The 17023-nt window shown below is 39.0% G+C and overlaps 1 protein-coding gene across 3 annotated transcripts in view; it reads left to right on the top strand.

The window, feature by feature from the left end:
- Positions 1-17023, top strand: part of ARID2 (AT-rich interaction domain 2) — a 103585-nt gene that overhangs the window by 83290 nt on the left and 3272 nt on the right. For all 3 annotated transcript variants that reach the window (XM_084508263.1, XM_084508264.1, XM_084508265.1), the window contains 5 exons: positions 7456-7604; positions 12946-13084; positions 13177-13262; positions 16059-16182; positions 16268-16359. In XM_084508263.1, the coding sequence (XP_084364389.1) occupies positions 7456-7604; positions 12946-13084; positions 13177-13262; positions 16059-16182; positions 16268-16359 (590 nt within the window). The remainder of the gene's footprint in view (positions 1-7455; positions 7605-12945; positions 13085-13176; positions 13263-16058; positions 16183-16267; positions 16360-17023) is intronic.

Here is a 17023-nt window from a genome sequence, read left to right as displayed (position 1 = left end):
GGAGAAAGGGAAGATGCTTGAACCAAAGATAAGGAAAGATAAATAAAGCAGAGGAGGGGGAACAGCAAAGAGAAGGCAAGAAAAAAAGTGAAATAATTCTTCAGGGAACATAAAAGTTCAGGTTGGTTTCATGATGTGAAGGGTACTATGAAATGGGCTGCTACTGTATGCCCGAGGGGGGAAAATGACCTGCAACAATTACAAACTTCATGTTTGTGAGACAGCCCGTGTGGTGCTCTCTGCATGCAGCTAGACAAATACAGGTGTGTTCCGGGTACAGTCTGTGATGGTTCAGTGTTAATTGCATGTCAGCAGGACTGGCTGAAAAATAACTACATATATACTGACTTCTGTATATTCCTACAAAAATTGAGCTATGGGTATATGAGTTATGTCATGAAAGGAATGTATGATGCACAGTGTTGGATTTTTTTTCTCTTATATCTCCATCTGTATTTGGTAAGCGCTTGAAATGTGGCCTTGTGAGGAGACAGAGTTGGCACTTTACTTTCTTAGCTTTCTTTTCTTTTATTTCTCTGCTTTTGGTTCCTGGATTATGGCTTTCCTGAGGCATTGTGCTGGTGTGGTGGATGAAAAGGAAAAAGAAATGAGTAATTACCTACCTGTGTACTTTTTCTTTTCCATTTTTTCCTTACTCCTCTTCAAACTCCTCCGAAGCATCTGTTGAACATAACCACGTTGGTTTACCCCAATGGGTTTGTGTTTTGAAGAAGCGCTCTGATATTATGCCAGGTTTCTACGAGTGAGCGAATCAGATGTGAATTGCCTGATCTGGCTTTTTAAGTAATCACTTCCCTGCTCATCACTGTCATCCCCTCGTAAACAAAGCATCCCTGTTTCTCTTCTGGCCGCCCACTTGAAACGTGCTTGTGTGGAAATTTAGGTGGCAAAAACCGCGTAAGCGTTGCCTGAACTATTTGCTCCTGCTCTCCGTTGATTGGGAAGCTGAGAATTACCATGCAGCAGAAAGCAGGTGTGTAGCCCCAGGAGGTGTAATTCATTCCTAGTCACAGAGCAAATGAGTTTCTCAGCTGGAAGTACCCAAATACAGAATCTCTGCGCTGTTACTGCTCTTTGCTTGTGAGGCACACTGTTGCAAGCAGACTTAAACCTTAGCAGTTGAGCAACAAGAAAAGAACATTTGCTTTAGTGCCTTGCCAGCCACCTGACCCCTACCTTGTGGTCAAGTCCTGCTATGTTCATCTTCAGCCTGTGTTGCCTTTTAATACATTCATTGTCCTGAGGAAGCTAAACATGAACATTTCAGTAATATTTATCTGTAAATTCCACGATATGTAATAATTAACCATTTAATGTTAATGTAAACTTATTTACATAAGGGTTTGCACATCCAGGTGATGGGTGAAGAAAAGCTGAGTGCTTTGAAGCTGCACAGAGCTCTGCATGTCAGTAGGGCCCCGTGACACTGGCACGTAGTGTGTGCTCCTGCTGGAGGCGCAGTAGGGCTTTGAATAGGGCAGACATCATGCTAAAATAGTTATCCGTGAATCCATAAAGAGAATGGCAGTGTTGGCTCTGTGAAATGGAGATGCAGGCTGTTTCTGGCCCCAGACCATGGGGTTTTGTTGCTCCTAGCAGACAGGGAGCTCTTGTGCCCAAATGGAGGAGCTCTTGTTCGTGAAATACCTTAGGGTGTTTTGTAAACAATCCGTTCTGGTTAGTAGAAACCTCTGAGCTTTCAGTTTTCACAGATATACAGGGCTTCCTTTTTTTTGGCCAATATCTCGATCTAAAGCCACTCAGTCTAGAGATAAAATCTCCTTCTCCTTACTTGGAATAGGCTCAAGTGCCTGATCTGCAAGTGGACTGTGCAGGTGTTAAGAGCTTGCATTTGTGTAGTGCAAGAGTTCAGTGCAAACCATGCTGTAGCAGCAACATCGTAGCCTCACAGAATGGTTTGGGCTGAAAGGGACCTCAAAGCCCACCCAGCTCCAGCCCCCTGCCATGGCAGGGACACCTCCCACCAGCCCAGGGTGCCCAAAGCCCCATCCAGCCTGGCCTTGAGCACCTCCAGGGATGGGGCACCCACAGCTTCTGGGCAGCCTGTGCCAGGGCCTCACCACCCTCACAGTAAAGGATTTATTCTGAATGTCTAATAGAAACCTACCCTTGTTCAGCTTAAATCCATTACTCTTTGTCCTATCCCTACACTCCCTGACAAGAGCCCCAGCTTTCCTGTAGTCCCCCTTTAGGTACTGGGAGGCTACAATGAGGTCTCCCCAGAACCTTCTCTTCTCCAGGCTGAACAACCCCAGACTCCCTCAGCCTGTCTTAATAGGAGAGGTGCTCCAGCCCTCTGGTCATCCTTGTGGCCCTCCTCTGGACTCAGTCTAACAGCTCCATGTCCTTCTTGTGTTGGGAGCCCCAGAGCTGAACACAGCACCCCAGGTGGAGTCTCACGAGAGCAGAAGAGAGGGGAGAATCACCTCCCTCGCTCTGCTGGCCACACTGTTGGTGATGCAGCCCAGGTACTGTTCAGCCATTTCAATGCAGAAAGATAGAGAGCAGAATTTTAAGAGGATCTTCTGTATCGTTTTAAAGTTTATCTATAATAGCAATGTGTAGGGTAGGTAGTAAAATATATACTAAAAAAAAATCGTAGTTTGAAGTGTTGCAATACAATACAGTACTCAGCTGTAAGCAAAATTTTAACAGCCAGTCTTAAGTGTAGACTCTAAAAATAATGTGTTGTTGTTGTTATTATTATTATTATTATTATTATTATTATTATTATTATTATTATTATTATTATTATTATTATTTTACTTTGCTTAAATTGTAATTCTTTAAAGACTGCTGTCAAAAGATTTTCTTCAAACTGAACTGGGGGAGTGACCAAACAGCTGTCTCTCAAGTCAGCATCAGTGACATAATTCAAGGAATGTGCTTGGAGAATAATGTAGCCAGCATTGTTAATCTTGGCTACCCATCATGTTTATCTCCCCTGCAGTATATTCTTGTTTCCATTGGCCCAGGGAGCAAGATGGGAAACCATTCTTTAAAGCATCCTCCTCTGTGTTTAATCACCTGTGCCAGGTTCTTGATGAGGCCAGTACCTCCTTCCTGGCCTTTGTGTGGTCAATTCAGAAGTGACATTGTTATCCTGAAGAAATGACTGTAGTAAAAGGCAGCTGGCAAAGTAAAGGTAAAATTAAGATTAATTAAAGTTAAGGTAACTGGGGAAAAAAAAAAAAGATCTCGATATTTTTTCTTCACTTTTTAATTTCTACTTCAAAGAATTCTTCGTGTCTGTAGTCCCAGCTCTCTATCGTACAGGGATCGCAGTAGCTGGACAAAGAAAGAAGCTGCTTTCTGGGCAGGACCTGTGCCTGAGCCAGAACCTGCCGTGCTGGGAGGTGCACTGCAGGGACCCTGATGGTTCTCGCGAGGGCAGCTCCAGTTCAGCTAGGCTTGCTAGCTGTGCTTCAATGTTTGCCACATTTCCATATAGGACCTTGCCTTCTGCTCTGAATCAAAGCACGCTTCTGGTAACAGGGACATGGTGCTAGGAGGGCCTGACTGGCTCCAGCCACGTCAAGTCAAGCTGAGCGTGGGGCAGCGTCTGCTCGTGAGAGCAGAGAGCTGCCTTTACCCAGCACTGAACCTGGGCTAAGGCAGGTCACGGCTGGTGCTGTTTGAGATGTCCTTCATCAGCAGTGCAGGTGAAGAGCCCACGGGTGATGAAACAGTGACCGCAGTTGTTTTATTCTGCTATCTTTAGTATATGGTCAGTATATTCTTCTGAGAAAAACCATTGAAGGCCAGCAGTCTGTATAGCTCAGTTTTACTCAGTGGACCGTGAAGTTACGAAACCCCTAACTTTCAGCATTCAAACTTGAGCTTTTGCATCTGTACACCTCTTCTGCAAGCTGAGAGACGTGCCTTGAGTTGAGATCTTGCTGCAAAGACCAAGGTAATCGACAACAGGGAATGCAGCAACGCTCCCATGAAGTGTATGAAGGAGTTCAGAGCATGCTGTCTTAGGGGTTGCTCTCAAAGGGCAATTAAAGAAGGAATCAGTTTGTCAGAGAACGGTATTTCTGTGCCTCTCTAAAAAGCTGCTTCAGGTTCTTTGTGCGGTGTCTTAGCTGCTTTAACACAATGTGTGGTGTTGTAGGGCTCCCAGATCATGGCAAACACGGTTACCAGGTCAGTTTGTGTGGAAGTAATGGTAATTTGGGGCAAACTTCGTGGAGTGACTTAGATTGTTTGAGTTGGGAACTCCCTAAACATAGACTTGTTCCTTATATATGTGTGTATGTAATATGAATATTGCGTATTTAGCTGCTCTGCTTTAGTTAGGATTTAGTTTCTCAGAAAGTTGTGGACTTATATCTTGTATAAGGACCCACAGGTCCTTAAAACGGCATTCAGTGATCTGTGAAAGTGGTTTCATGACCTGGCTATGCGTTTCAAACGAGAGCTAGGATGCTGATGCTAGAGGTACTGTGCAGTCCTGGGGTCCAGTGAGGTTTGATTTGCAGAAGTGCTAAGTGGTGTCAGCTGCTAATTGTGATTGTGGAGGGAGTTAGCCAGAGTATAGAAAGAGGCTGTAAAACTGTCAGGTGTGCTGGAGTACTGGGCAGTGGGTTTCGTGAGGAACCTGGGATTATTTCATGTTGTTGCTAGTGGAGGGAATCTTGTGAAATACCTGATGACACGAGGAAACTTCTTTCTATGGTACTTCCCTGAGAAATAATTTATTAGAGGGGGTGAAATGCCATACTTAGTTCATTAACGCAGAGAACTAAGTTTGCATAGTCATTATGTATCAGTACTGTAAAGAAAGTATCACATAGCAAGCATTTCTAGGTGCGTGCTGGAATAAAGGAGTTTCACACCTGAGGTCAGTGATTTCCAGCGTATCGTGCATTATTTAAATCAACACATGAGAATAAAGCAGGGAAAATAATAATAATAATAATAATAATAAAGTATTTCAGATCTCTGGAATGAAGAAAGGAAAGCTTTACGATGTTCAAACACAGAATTTTTGTTTCTAAAATAAGACCTAGGAAAACAAATGCGACTTCCCTTCCTCTGTTGATGTATAGAATATAATCAGCCCAAATGATGGATGCGCAACACATTGGACTTAGAAGCTCATGGGTGTTGTAACCAGCTAATGCTACAAGTTGGAACAAAGTTACCCTACTCCACAGTGCAACAGTAATAAGAGAATACTAAACAACAATTATCTTATGTGTTTCTTTTCAGTCTACCAGCTTTGTATTTTTTTTTCCTCATAGAAGACTAGGGTAGGAAGGAATTGGAGGGAGGGAATTGATTTTAACTTTTTGTCCTGAAAATTGTTTCCCTTTCCGAATTCTTTCATTTGCAGCGTTTAACATTTTGTATTTAATATCTCAGCTCTCATTATTTAAAATAATACCATCTCATTAAAAAATTGTTTAAGACCTTAGAATACCACTAGGAGAGCTTGCCAGGAAAACCCTTGAGAAAATTCATAATTCCGGATTAATTGCAGGGTTTGCGTAGAATGGAGTAAATAATACACGAACCACGCATTGAGTGATGTGAATTAAACGAAATCCTGAATTAATTCAGTAATCTCACTCTCTTCAGCACATTAAATGAGCCACAAGTTCTGTGGAGGATAAAAAGTTGCACAAAGACCATCGTTATGTACTGACAGGAGGATGCTAAGTGAAGACTGCAAAACGAGCCGTGCTGCTGACTCTCGAGGATTTTACTTTCAGCTTCGCTTTAAAAACACCTCGTTAAAGGGAGGTGGATCCTAAAAGGGGGTGTGCCCGTGTGTACCTGTGTTAAAAAAGACATTGTGAAAATCCCTTTCCTAATCTGTTAAAGGGCTTAGAGATCTTGGAGTGAAAATAATTGCAGAGTCCAAAACAATTTGTATTTATGACTAATGGGCTCAAGTCTCTTCTTGCAGCTTTTCTCATACACCAGCAACAGGCATCCTGTAATAGTCGTGCTGTGCTCTGGAGTTTCGCTGAGTTTTTGCCTCTTTTTTGTCAAGATTTGTGCTTAGACGTGGGGGTATTTTGGTTTTGATAAGACTTTTTCTGCTGTCTTTTTGGCTATGTTATTATAGCTAATAATGTGTTGTAAGGAGGGACTGTACCTTGGGAGAGTTTTGGAGAGTAGCAGCAAGAAAACTTAGGAGCAGTTTCCAAAGACATGTCAGAAGTTGCACTTAGCTGTTTCTTTGCAGTTAAAACCTGCAGCTGTTCAGTAACAGGGCTGTAATGATGTCAGCACGGTGTTGGGTGCACCACTTGAAAGTGGATTTAAAAGTGGTTTTATTTGGGCTCTTGAACAGCGATGCATTCCTTTTCTGTCAGTAGGGAATAAAACAACTTCTTTGCTAGACAGTATTCAAAAGCTTAATATTTTTCCTGTCCTCCTTCTTATAAGTGCCTGGCCAGCCAGAGACTTCTAGGAAAAAAAGGAAGAAGAGAATCAGTATTCTAAAGTAAACAGCGTTCTGAAGTGGGGCAATCAGCATTCGGTATTTTTATTACTCAGAGGGGAGGGGGAAGGGAAAAAGAACACACAAAAACACACATCGAGTTTGAACTTTGTAGTTGACTTAAGATATTTTTTATTTAATGTTAGAATAAGATCCTCATAAAGTTGTGAGAAAGCAAGGGGAACGTCTTTTTGAGCTGTTTGTATTTCACTGTACGCAAGTAGCACAGCATGCTTAGATGTTCTGGTGTGTTACATAAAGGGATGTGCAGATTTACAAGAGCTTAATTATATCATTTGCAAAGTTTTGAGGAGAAAAAAAAAGTCATGGTTTGAGCCAACTGGTCTTTGATAGTGTTTTTTTCAGCATTGTTGAGTTTACCTTTTGTTACGTACTGTGTAACACAGACTGGTGTGTACTAATGAGATGCTTCAAGAATTCCACAGCTGCAGCGTGCGAAACCATTTCATCAAAGAGCAGTTTTAGATTATCAGTGCTCATCTTACTTTTAAGCAACATTTTCTACTACATTAAATGGGAAAGCAAAGTAATCCCTGTGCTGATGATACTACAACCCCTTGTGTTTGCAGTTTTTCTTTAAGAACAAATAAAGCGTTTGCAAAATAAAGAGAACCTTTCTTCCACTGGTGCCCTTGAGAAATACCTTTGCATTCATAATTCTGTATTTGAATTTGGCATAAGATGTAGGAGTCTGAATGCTAGAAACTTCTGCATAAATAATAACAATAAAGTAAAAGCTGTAAAAAGTGTAAAAGTTGTATCTATCCCTCTTTATTATGTCTGTTAATGCTTATTTGGAGATTAAACTGTTAAAATCTGGAAAATTGTTGGTTGATTGAAACATAGAACAAAAGATCTTTGAGCAAATAGCAAACTGTATGTGTCATGTCTTGTTATATGCCCTGTTTAAAACTGTGTTTTAACCCTTTCTGCAGAGCACACCTGCGACGTCAATACCAACTGTGCAAGTACAAGGCCAGCAGATCAATTTGCAGCCACCTTCATACACTGCAGCAAGTCAGCATGCAGAGCAAATGAAGAAACCTGGACAGAACTTCATGTGTCTGTGGCAATCTTGTAAAAAGTAAATGGCTCTTTTATTTAACTAAGTTCTTCTAATAATTAGCCGATGCTTGTAAAGTTATATGACAAGTTCTATCCATTTCGTTTCCTTAAGGTACCTTATACGTGGTTAATAGGGAAAAGAACAAGTGAAAAATGTTGAGGGGATGGAAGAGCGCAAGTCATTTAGCTGCTTTCAATTATACTTCAGAACGTAAAACGTATTTGGTGGCTTTCTTTTAATATATTGGTTCTTCAGTTATAAATAATATACTTCCATATAGTTGAGCAAGAAAAAATAATCCTAGCTCTGATGCTTGTTCTCTGCGTTGCAAATAGAAAAATAGTGACTGTACTCCAGTTACAAATAATATCTAGACGTTATTTTATGTATCCATCCTTTAATATATTTCCTGTGTTTCCAGTTTTGCAAGAGCAGGGTGTTGCAATTCTTTGTCCTGGTCGAAGTCTTGTTTAGGTTATGACTAATTTTAGTTATTATTGGTGCCATTTGTGCACCACAGGACGCCATGTCACACAAGGAAGTAAAAAGGCACTTAGCCATAAGATTGGACAGCAATGATTGGACTTGTTTGATTTGCTGTTTTTGTCCATAAAAAAGATATTTTTATTTAGGAAAAAAAGAAGAGGGGTGAGCTAACAGAGTTTTGGATACTGATTTTTAAAATAACGTTGGTTTGTGAGCATGAGAAGTTCTCGGTGAAGGATACAGACTTCTGAAACAAAGGTAGTTGTCAAATAGCCACTTTGAAAACAGTGACAGAAATTAGGTAAGTTTAGAATGGGCAAGAAAAAGGATGAGACACTTTGTAGTTGTAGGACAAGACGAAGGGAGCATAAAGATGAGCTGATTTGACAGAAAGCTGGTGTGTAGACATTCAGAAAGTAGGAATGGAACTATGGAAAAATTAGAACTATTGGAACTAATGGTGAAAATGAGGCATTTGAACAAAACTTAGAGGAGGAATACTGAAGGACAGTTAATTTGTAGACCCATTAAGTTGTAGGTTCTGTTTCTTTCATTCCTTACAAACAATTAAAAGACCATTAAGTCAATGCCAAGATATATGGATTTTATGTAAGATTCTGGCTGGTACTATAGATATCTACTGTGGCTTTTTAAATCCTTGCCTTAATTTCACCTTAAAAGTGATTTTTGTGTCTTTGGTAGGTGACACAATTTATTGCTATGTAATAAATGCATGTAAGGCTATAGAATAAGTACAGCTCTAGATCCATCCATACTCCACTAGCTTCACAATAAATACATATAAATACCTTTGTTGGTAGAAGAGTGGATATACTGGGATAGAAGTGAAAATTTGGGAGTATTTCCTAACAGAAGCTTTGGCAATTTATACCATCTTGAAGAGTTTGATGAATTACAGTTTTGAAGCATAAGCTAGTCACCAACTTTTGTCTATGTCTTCAGTCGTGTAGGATGAGTTGTGTAGAATTGAAGTGGCATCTAGCCGTGGAACAAGCTGATGTCATGTGAACTAAGATGTACATACGTGCAGACAAATCTTGGGGCAGGAGGAGGAACAATACAGTTATCAGTCTTCTTCCAAGTCTGTTTTAAGGTATTATTCTGGTAATTTTTCCTGAAACTGGAGTCAAGAGCTACAGGGTCAATATTTTACAAGTTGGTCTCTGCCTTGTATTTTAAAGATACTGTACTTTTGCTTTAGTTTCTCCTGTAGTTACTATACCGGTTTTTGTTCATAGTTGTCCCGTTACTTTTAAAGCCCTCAGAGATTTTGCATTGTTGAAATCTAGTCCTTGTAGTACACATCTCTTTTTCTTACACTGATTTTTAAATATTTATTTCAGCCCCAGCCTAAAAAGAGTTTTGACAAATCTTACACTCAGCATTCTTAGTGGTGAAGAAAGAATCAAAATGTTAAGTTAGCAACTTAATCATATGCATATAGCTTATGCATATTCTTTCAACAGCTTGATAAAAATCAGCAGCATCGAATCTCCTGTAAGCTTCCTGTTTCTAATTGCCATAAAAATCTGGAACTGCCACCTATTATTGAGAGTTACACTGAAAACAGCTACAATCTTTGCTGCTCCTATTGTTGTTTAAGCAGGAAATAAGTTTCTTTTGAGTGAGTTATTAGCCTGCCTTGTTACTTTTGCATCCAATACTTGGATTCATGTTTGCCTAGCCCTTAGGTATTAAGCAGGCAGGTTTATCGTTGTGATACCACTGTGATTGAACAGTGCTTCTTTTGTGGTATTCATGGTTTACCAGGAAGATAGGACAGTGGATTAATTTGACGGTCATTTACCCTTGTGTTCTGTGAGCATGTCTGTTAGTTTTATTCTCACAATATAGTCGCATTAAGTGTTCCTTCCAGTCTGCATTGCAGGAGGCAGTGAAGGCCCTCAGAAACATTTTATTGACAGTCACAATAAACGTTGATAAGCAGGATTCCAAAGGTGTGGTTGGTTTTGCTGGCTTCTCTTGCTTTGTTTTTGAATTTAATTTGGAAGCGTTACACTAAGAGGTTGGTACCTCACCCTACAGAGTTTGATGTATATAACCTGTACGTTACACAGTCCTCATTACTTGTAGTATCTGAAGACCACAACGAGATCAGGCCCAGCTATATGCAAATACTTGTAACGATCAGCCTCTCCCAGATGAGTTCTGGTTCAGTATCTGAAGTGGAGGTAAAGCTCTGAAAGCTGTCAGCATGCTGCTTTGCATTATGGTTGGTACAGAAAGTAGGTGTTTTCCTTTGAAGTTCAGCTGTCTGCAAGTGCTGCTAATTGTAAGCAGGTTAATTTAAAAGCTGTTACTTTGTTTCACAAGTAGGCAGGAGATGTCTGCTCTTAAATTGCTTTATATTTAAAAAATAAATTGGAATTGCTATCGAATCTCCACTGCCTGTCAGATCAGCTATTAGGTCTGTGCAGCAGCTGAACAGAATGATGGAGAAATTAAGTGTGAAACGAAGAGTTTAGGTTCAACTGACCATATTCTCAGTACTTAAGGTTTTTTATTACTATAGCGAAATGTTGATTTAAGGCTCATGAATAAATAGATATTTCTTTTCTGAATAAATTTTAAATTTTGCAAACTAGTATTATGGAGTCTGACTATGCTGCCTAAGTTATTGAATAGAATTTTGTACTGCCAAAAGTAGTTTTTTCTCACAAAGTTGTAGTAAATCTGAATCTTTTTAGATCACTGCTTGAAGTATAGCACTGAATGCATTATAGAGTGAACAAACAAACACTGTTGAAACGGTGAGGCTTTAAGAAAAATAAAGCTGTGTTGAATAAAGTGTTTCAAACTACATTTGGGGTTTCATGTATGCCAGGAAATTTGTTTCATCCATGCCAGGGATTATTCATAAAGTGCTAGACTTAAGTTTACGTACTGACTTTCTCCTTTATTGTGGAAAGATGTCTCTTTTCTCTGAAAGATCAGCTTTTGCTGTTGAGCAAATGTAGATGTAAAACACTGTATATTCATTGTATTTTCTGTTTGGACCAACAGCACGAGGCAGGTATTTTTTCCCAGCTTCCATTCAGTAACAGCTGGGATGGAAAAGATGGATATTCTTATTTTTATTTTTTAAGAAAGCAATATGTATTGCTGTGTGGAAGGTAACTGCTGAATTACAGGCGGTTATTGCAGTAGGATTCAGTTCATAACGAAGGTTTGTCTTTGCATGAAATGAGCCCTTTGACACTGCCGTGAGGTTCAGGTAACAGCAGGTGATGCTTAGGCCTGTGTATCAATCCCAAGTGTTGCACGAAGGGCAGCACTGAGCTGAGCAGTGGGACATGGAAGGAGGTGACTCAAACTTGTCCATAAACCACTGCTGCAGGCTTAAGCTCACCCGTGGCTGCTTCCTGTAAGTCTCTGGCTGGGGTCATCTCCCTCTTGGCACTGTTCAGCCCGGTGAGTTCAGTCCCACATCTTACCGCAAATACGTTTTGTGTTAATTGAAACTGAAATGCTGGTGTGTGAACTGGAGTGGCTGAGGTGGGGGTGTTTCCTCTTCAGTAAGACTGCTGCGGTGGTGGCCTCCATCCAGCAAAGGTGTGAAGGCTGCGGGTGGTAACAACTCCCCCAAAAGGCAGCAGCTGTGTTACCAGGCCTATTCTGTCAAGCCTTAAGCACGTGGTCATGAACTGGGTTACTTGAACTCAAATGAATTGTAAGTGGCTAAGTACTTCTTTTCTTTTGGCCATTTTTTTTTTGTTTGTTTCTTGAAGTAGGAGATGTAATTTGTGATGCTTGAGTTATATTTTAAAATATATCTAGGCTAAAAAGAAAAATCTTAGTCATCCCCAGTTTTCATTTTGTATGTTTTGAAATACAGTGAGTCTGCATTGCCATCTAATAGACAACAAAACGTGTTATTTTAACACGTGTGACAATTTGAAAATGCAGATCTAGGAACTGTTGAGGTGGCATTCAAAATGAGCTGTAACTTTTCTATCATGCTGACATGGAAGAAAACCCTTATCAGGCCAAACAGGCTTTCACCAAATAGAACATCAAAAAAACACATTATATACACATTTATATACACTCCTGAGTATTACAGGGCCAGGCTTAGTACAACTTCATCTCTTATGTTGATGCAGAAGCACTTTGTTTGCCAAAGTATCTAATGCCGTATGCTTTGGGGCTGTGGGGATGCAAAGCACTTTGTTTGACATTTTGGGAAGTCATTTAAAAATAGAGGTTTAAGTGAATATGTTGAAAGGGGTCATATAAGTTGATATCTTCCAACTTTTGTGTGTATCAGGAAATGTCATCTATTCATTTCCTTGATTTTTAAATTTCAGGTGCTAAAAAGCACTAATTTTACACTGATCCCTTATTCTCCACCAGTTTTGTCAAGCATGAAGTGTTGAGAGCAAATAGGATGAATTGTCTGTATCCCATTTCTCCAAATTAAAGTTCGTATAAGGTCCGAGTATGACTGCCAGTAAAGAAGGAAAACAGAAAAAAATAATACTTGAAATCCAAATTTTTAGCACTTGTAGTTTTGTACCTTATTTTATTGTATTGCAAAGAAGTTACCTGTTGCAATTAGGATGCATTTTTTGAGTAAAATTAAAAAAAAAAAAAAAAAAAGATATTTCAATTAGATTCAGCAAAGCCATATTGCCATTTATTGGTAGCTCACTGATTAAATATATACATGCTTTTTTCATTTAGACGTTTAGATCTTCTCATTTATCATTTCATATTTTCTTTCAGAAAATAAAAATGTGTAGCCAGTATGGGTTATATTTGTGATAGTTGCCCTTTATCGTTAACTGAAAAAAAACTTTAAATTTTCCTTTCCCCCTTTTTTTTTTTTTAGGTGGTTTCAAACACCATCACAGGTCTTCTATCATGCAGCAACTGAACATGGAGGAAAAGATGTCTACCCAGGGCAGTGCTTATGGGAGGGATGTGAACCTTTCCAGCGGCAGAGGTTTTCCTTCATTACCCATTTACAGGTGCAGATTTTCTTTCGCATACTACTTCAGAAAACAGTAAGGATTTCATGGGAAAATTTCACACACTCTGTCTTCCGTTTTTCCCCAAACAGGATAAGCATTGTTCCAGAGATGCTTTGCTTGCAGGACTAAAGCAAGATGAACTTGGGCAAGCAGGAAATCAGAAGCCTTCCAATAAGTAAGAGACCTGAGCCTCCTTAGCAATAGAGAAAATAAGAATATTAGAAATCATTGGAAGAATTTGTGTGTTTATAACTTGGTTTATCAGGTGAAACTGATAAAAGTCCATAACAGTAATCAAATTTGAAGTCCACTGCATTAAGAGAAAATAGGCAAAAGAGGGAAAAGATTCTTTATGTGGGAGACGTGGTCACAGTTACCATTAAAAGAGCAGGTAGTCCCTTAAGGTATGTTTGTCAGCACTCAGTAGTGAACATTGTTCATAATGTACTCTACTGATTTTTCACAACTGGGCAACATTTTATTGTAACAGAAAGGTGGTTGTAATGCAAATGGAAAGTAATTTGCTGTGTACAGTTGTGTTCTTTCTTTCAGCTGAGTTGTCTTACAACTTGCTGTGTTCCTTCCAGTTTTATTGTCAAAATTTGGGCTAATTTGATTCAGGTACTCTTACAATAAACATTGTTTTAAACAAGTTAATCAAGATAAATACCATGACCTCTAGGTCTTCTTATTTTGTGCTGCTACCTGGATTCAGGTTTGGCTCTCCTTTTTCCCAGAGTTTTTGCAGCCATCTGGAATAAATACTATAGAGTGTGATACGTTTCTGTGATGTTTTGGGGATGGTTGTGTTACTGTTGAGGTTATTCAGGGCTCAGTTACTTGTGTAAGTGTATTAAGACCAGGGCTTTGTGAGTAACTAACTGGACTTTCTTTGTTGCAAGCCAAAGTTGTGATTACTTGGTAATCACAGGCAGACTGTGATGTAGCTAGTTAAATTGCTACTGAGCTGCTGGAGGCAGCAGAGAGAAAACAGAGTATGAAAGCTGAGAAATTTAGTTTGTTTGTATATAAAAAAATAAAAATCCCCAAACTTCTCAGCACAGACTTACGGTTGCATTATAGTGCCTTGTTTCATTACACTAAGCAGCATTCAGACCTCTGAAAACCACAAAATGAAGAATGATGGTAATATAGTCTTAAATACATGGTAAGTGGGAAGCATAGGGCTGATGATACAATCTACTAGTATGAAATGGCAGAGTTGAAACCACATCAGAAAAGTTTCATCGTATAACACATCCAATAGCTCTGTTCCTGCAGGGTTCTTTAGGATTGGCACAGATAGGTGTATTAGGGAGAAAAAAAAAAAAAAGGCTTTCATACATGCCCTCTTGTAAGGCAGAATTCCCTAATTAGGTCAGTGTAGGTGGTTGTGTGAGCTATCAAAAATGTTCTTCATACAGCATGGGAATGGGGAAACGTTAATCATAACATGAATGATATGATATTAATTTCTGATATTAAATTGATAACATAATTAAGAAATTTTAGGACTCCAGATGTTCTTGAGATGCATATGTGCATGGAGACACAAGTCGGTCTACTTGAAATCTGAGTAACTCTTTTATAGACCCTTTTTTCCAAAATCAAAAAGAGAAGGCAATCTGTATTCATTACAATTGCCCCTTTTCAGTATTTCTAGAATCAAGGCAAAAGTACTTCAGCTTTCTAGATCCTATTATGATAGCTGTTGAAGAGAGACATTTGGAACAGCCTCGGTTGATGAATCCTTGTTCTTCACAATATAAGAAAAACAACAATATTCCAGGAATTAAAAAGGAAGATCAATAATTACTGTGCTGCAGTCTTCTATAAGCATATGTCATTTCCCAACAGTTCCTTAATTCAGCCCCTGCCCTTCTCTTTTTCCTTCGTAAAGACTTTCACTTCTCTTTGCTGGAAAGTGCCTCAATATTCTAATATTCTTACAGGCTGGCTTTAATTAAAAAAAAAAAAAAAAAGACACATTTACATTTGATTTATGCTACCTTTGCCCTTTGCAAGCACTACTTTGTTTTTAGTATGTTGATATGTTCTACCCAGGGTACTACTTGGGGTTCTGGTACCCTAGTTCTACTAGGGTACTAGAATATTACTAAATTTATGGAAGTGATATTTCACCACTGATGCTGCAATCATCGCTTGATGATATTACGACACTTAAAGACTTATTCATTAAGTTGCACACTTACGCATTCTAAACTCCAGTTGTATGGCTCATTTCAACGTTTCACGTGGAAGAATTTTGACTTCAGTGTTCATACTGAAAACTGAGGATTTGCTTTCACTGTCTTTATTTGTACCAGCTTTATAAAATACACTGAGTAAGTTCTTAATCTGTTTGAAAGCTGCAGTAACTGGTTTTACAGATGTTCGGTATGATTTAACAATTTAGTGTTTTATGTCTTAGATCATAACTTGGATCGTGTTGCCTTACATTGCTTACTAAGCACAGCTAATACGTGTTTTATATTGTCTCAGTGTTTAATGGTCCTAGCCGTGTCAAGTTTTAAACAGCTATATTTTTAGGACAGTCCTGCCCCAATCTCAGATGATGTTTGTATAGCCATTATCACTGTTCCTGTTATATTCTATGTAATAAAACGTTCCTTTAAGTAGGTACGCTTCAGGAAAGTAGCTCTGTTATTAGTACAATATGTTGTTACTTTCCATCACAGATGTCATTAGTGATGAGCAGTACTTCTTCAAGAATGGTCAGGTTTTTTTTCCCCACACAAAATAAAGCTTATGACTCTTCTGATGGCTTTGCAGTAAGGTTTCTTGCTGTGGAAAGAAAAGACAAATTGCATATCAGCACCAAAAATTAATGGATCTTTCTGTCTCTGTTCAAATAGATTAAAAAAAAATAAGTTGTCAAAATACGTTTTCAGAGTTGTTAGTTTATCAGAACGTGGTGTAAAGTTTGTTAATTCTTTCTTTGCTAATATAGGCCGCCAGCTGTAGGGGGTACTCCTGCTGCTCCCAGAGCACAGAAGGCCATTGTGAATCATCCAAGTGCTGCCCTAATGGCATTAAGGAGGGGATCAAGAAACCTCGTCTTCAGAGATTTCACAGTAAGTATTGGTTGACTCAAGTATTAGATATTAATTATTACCTACTACTATGGATCTTTAACATTTTTTTTCTTTCCTTTTATAGGATGAAAAAGAGGGACCAATAACTAAACACATCCGATTAACAGCTGCCTTAATATTAAAAAATATTGGTAAATATTCAGAATGTGGTCGCAGGTAAGCATCATACATTTCTTCTAATACTAGTGGGCGGTGTTGCTTTTGTTCTGTTAGGAACCAAACAATAGGTAGTATTTACTTAGCCTTTAAAAAAAGAACACCACTATGTATATTGACAGTACAGTTTCTTTATCAGTTCCTCAGTGCTTAGTTCCCCGCACAACTGCTCAGCATCATCTTATCTAAGATAGTATTTGTGATCCAGACTTTGGAAATTTGGTAAATTTGACAGGTAAAATTTTTGGAGATGAGAGAAGTCTTTGCAGTGCGTCTGTCCCTTTTTCTCCCAAAGGCAGTACTGCATGGCTCTGAAAAATAATTCATCTGTAAGGAACTTCCCATTGACTGTACACTTTTATCTCAACTTGAGAAAGGGGTGAATGATCTTAGGTGAAGCTTTTATTGTGTTGTGGAGTGACACGCAGTTGCATTCCATGTTTGGTGCTTCTCTGTTACTTTTCCCTCCAAAGTCAGGTTAATTATAATGAGTGACTCAATCAGCTTTTCTCTGGCTTGTAGAAGATCCTTCAGTAAGTAAATGGCACAATGCTGACTTGTGGTACCAAGCAGGAAATGTTCTTTGTGATGCAGGAGTAGTTACTGTGCCAGCAATCACCATGTGTTTCACTTCCTATTTCTCCAAGAATTTACAGGCTGAGTG

This window comes from Aythya ferina, assembly GCF_964211825.1.
Source record: "Aythya ferina genome assembly, chromosome: 1".
Taxonomy (NCBI): Eukaryota; Metazoa; Chordata; class Aves; order Anseriformes; family Anatidae; genus Aythya; species Aythya ferina.
This window is presented reverse-complemented; position numbering and strand designations above follow the sequence as displayed.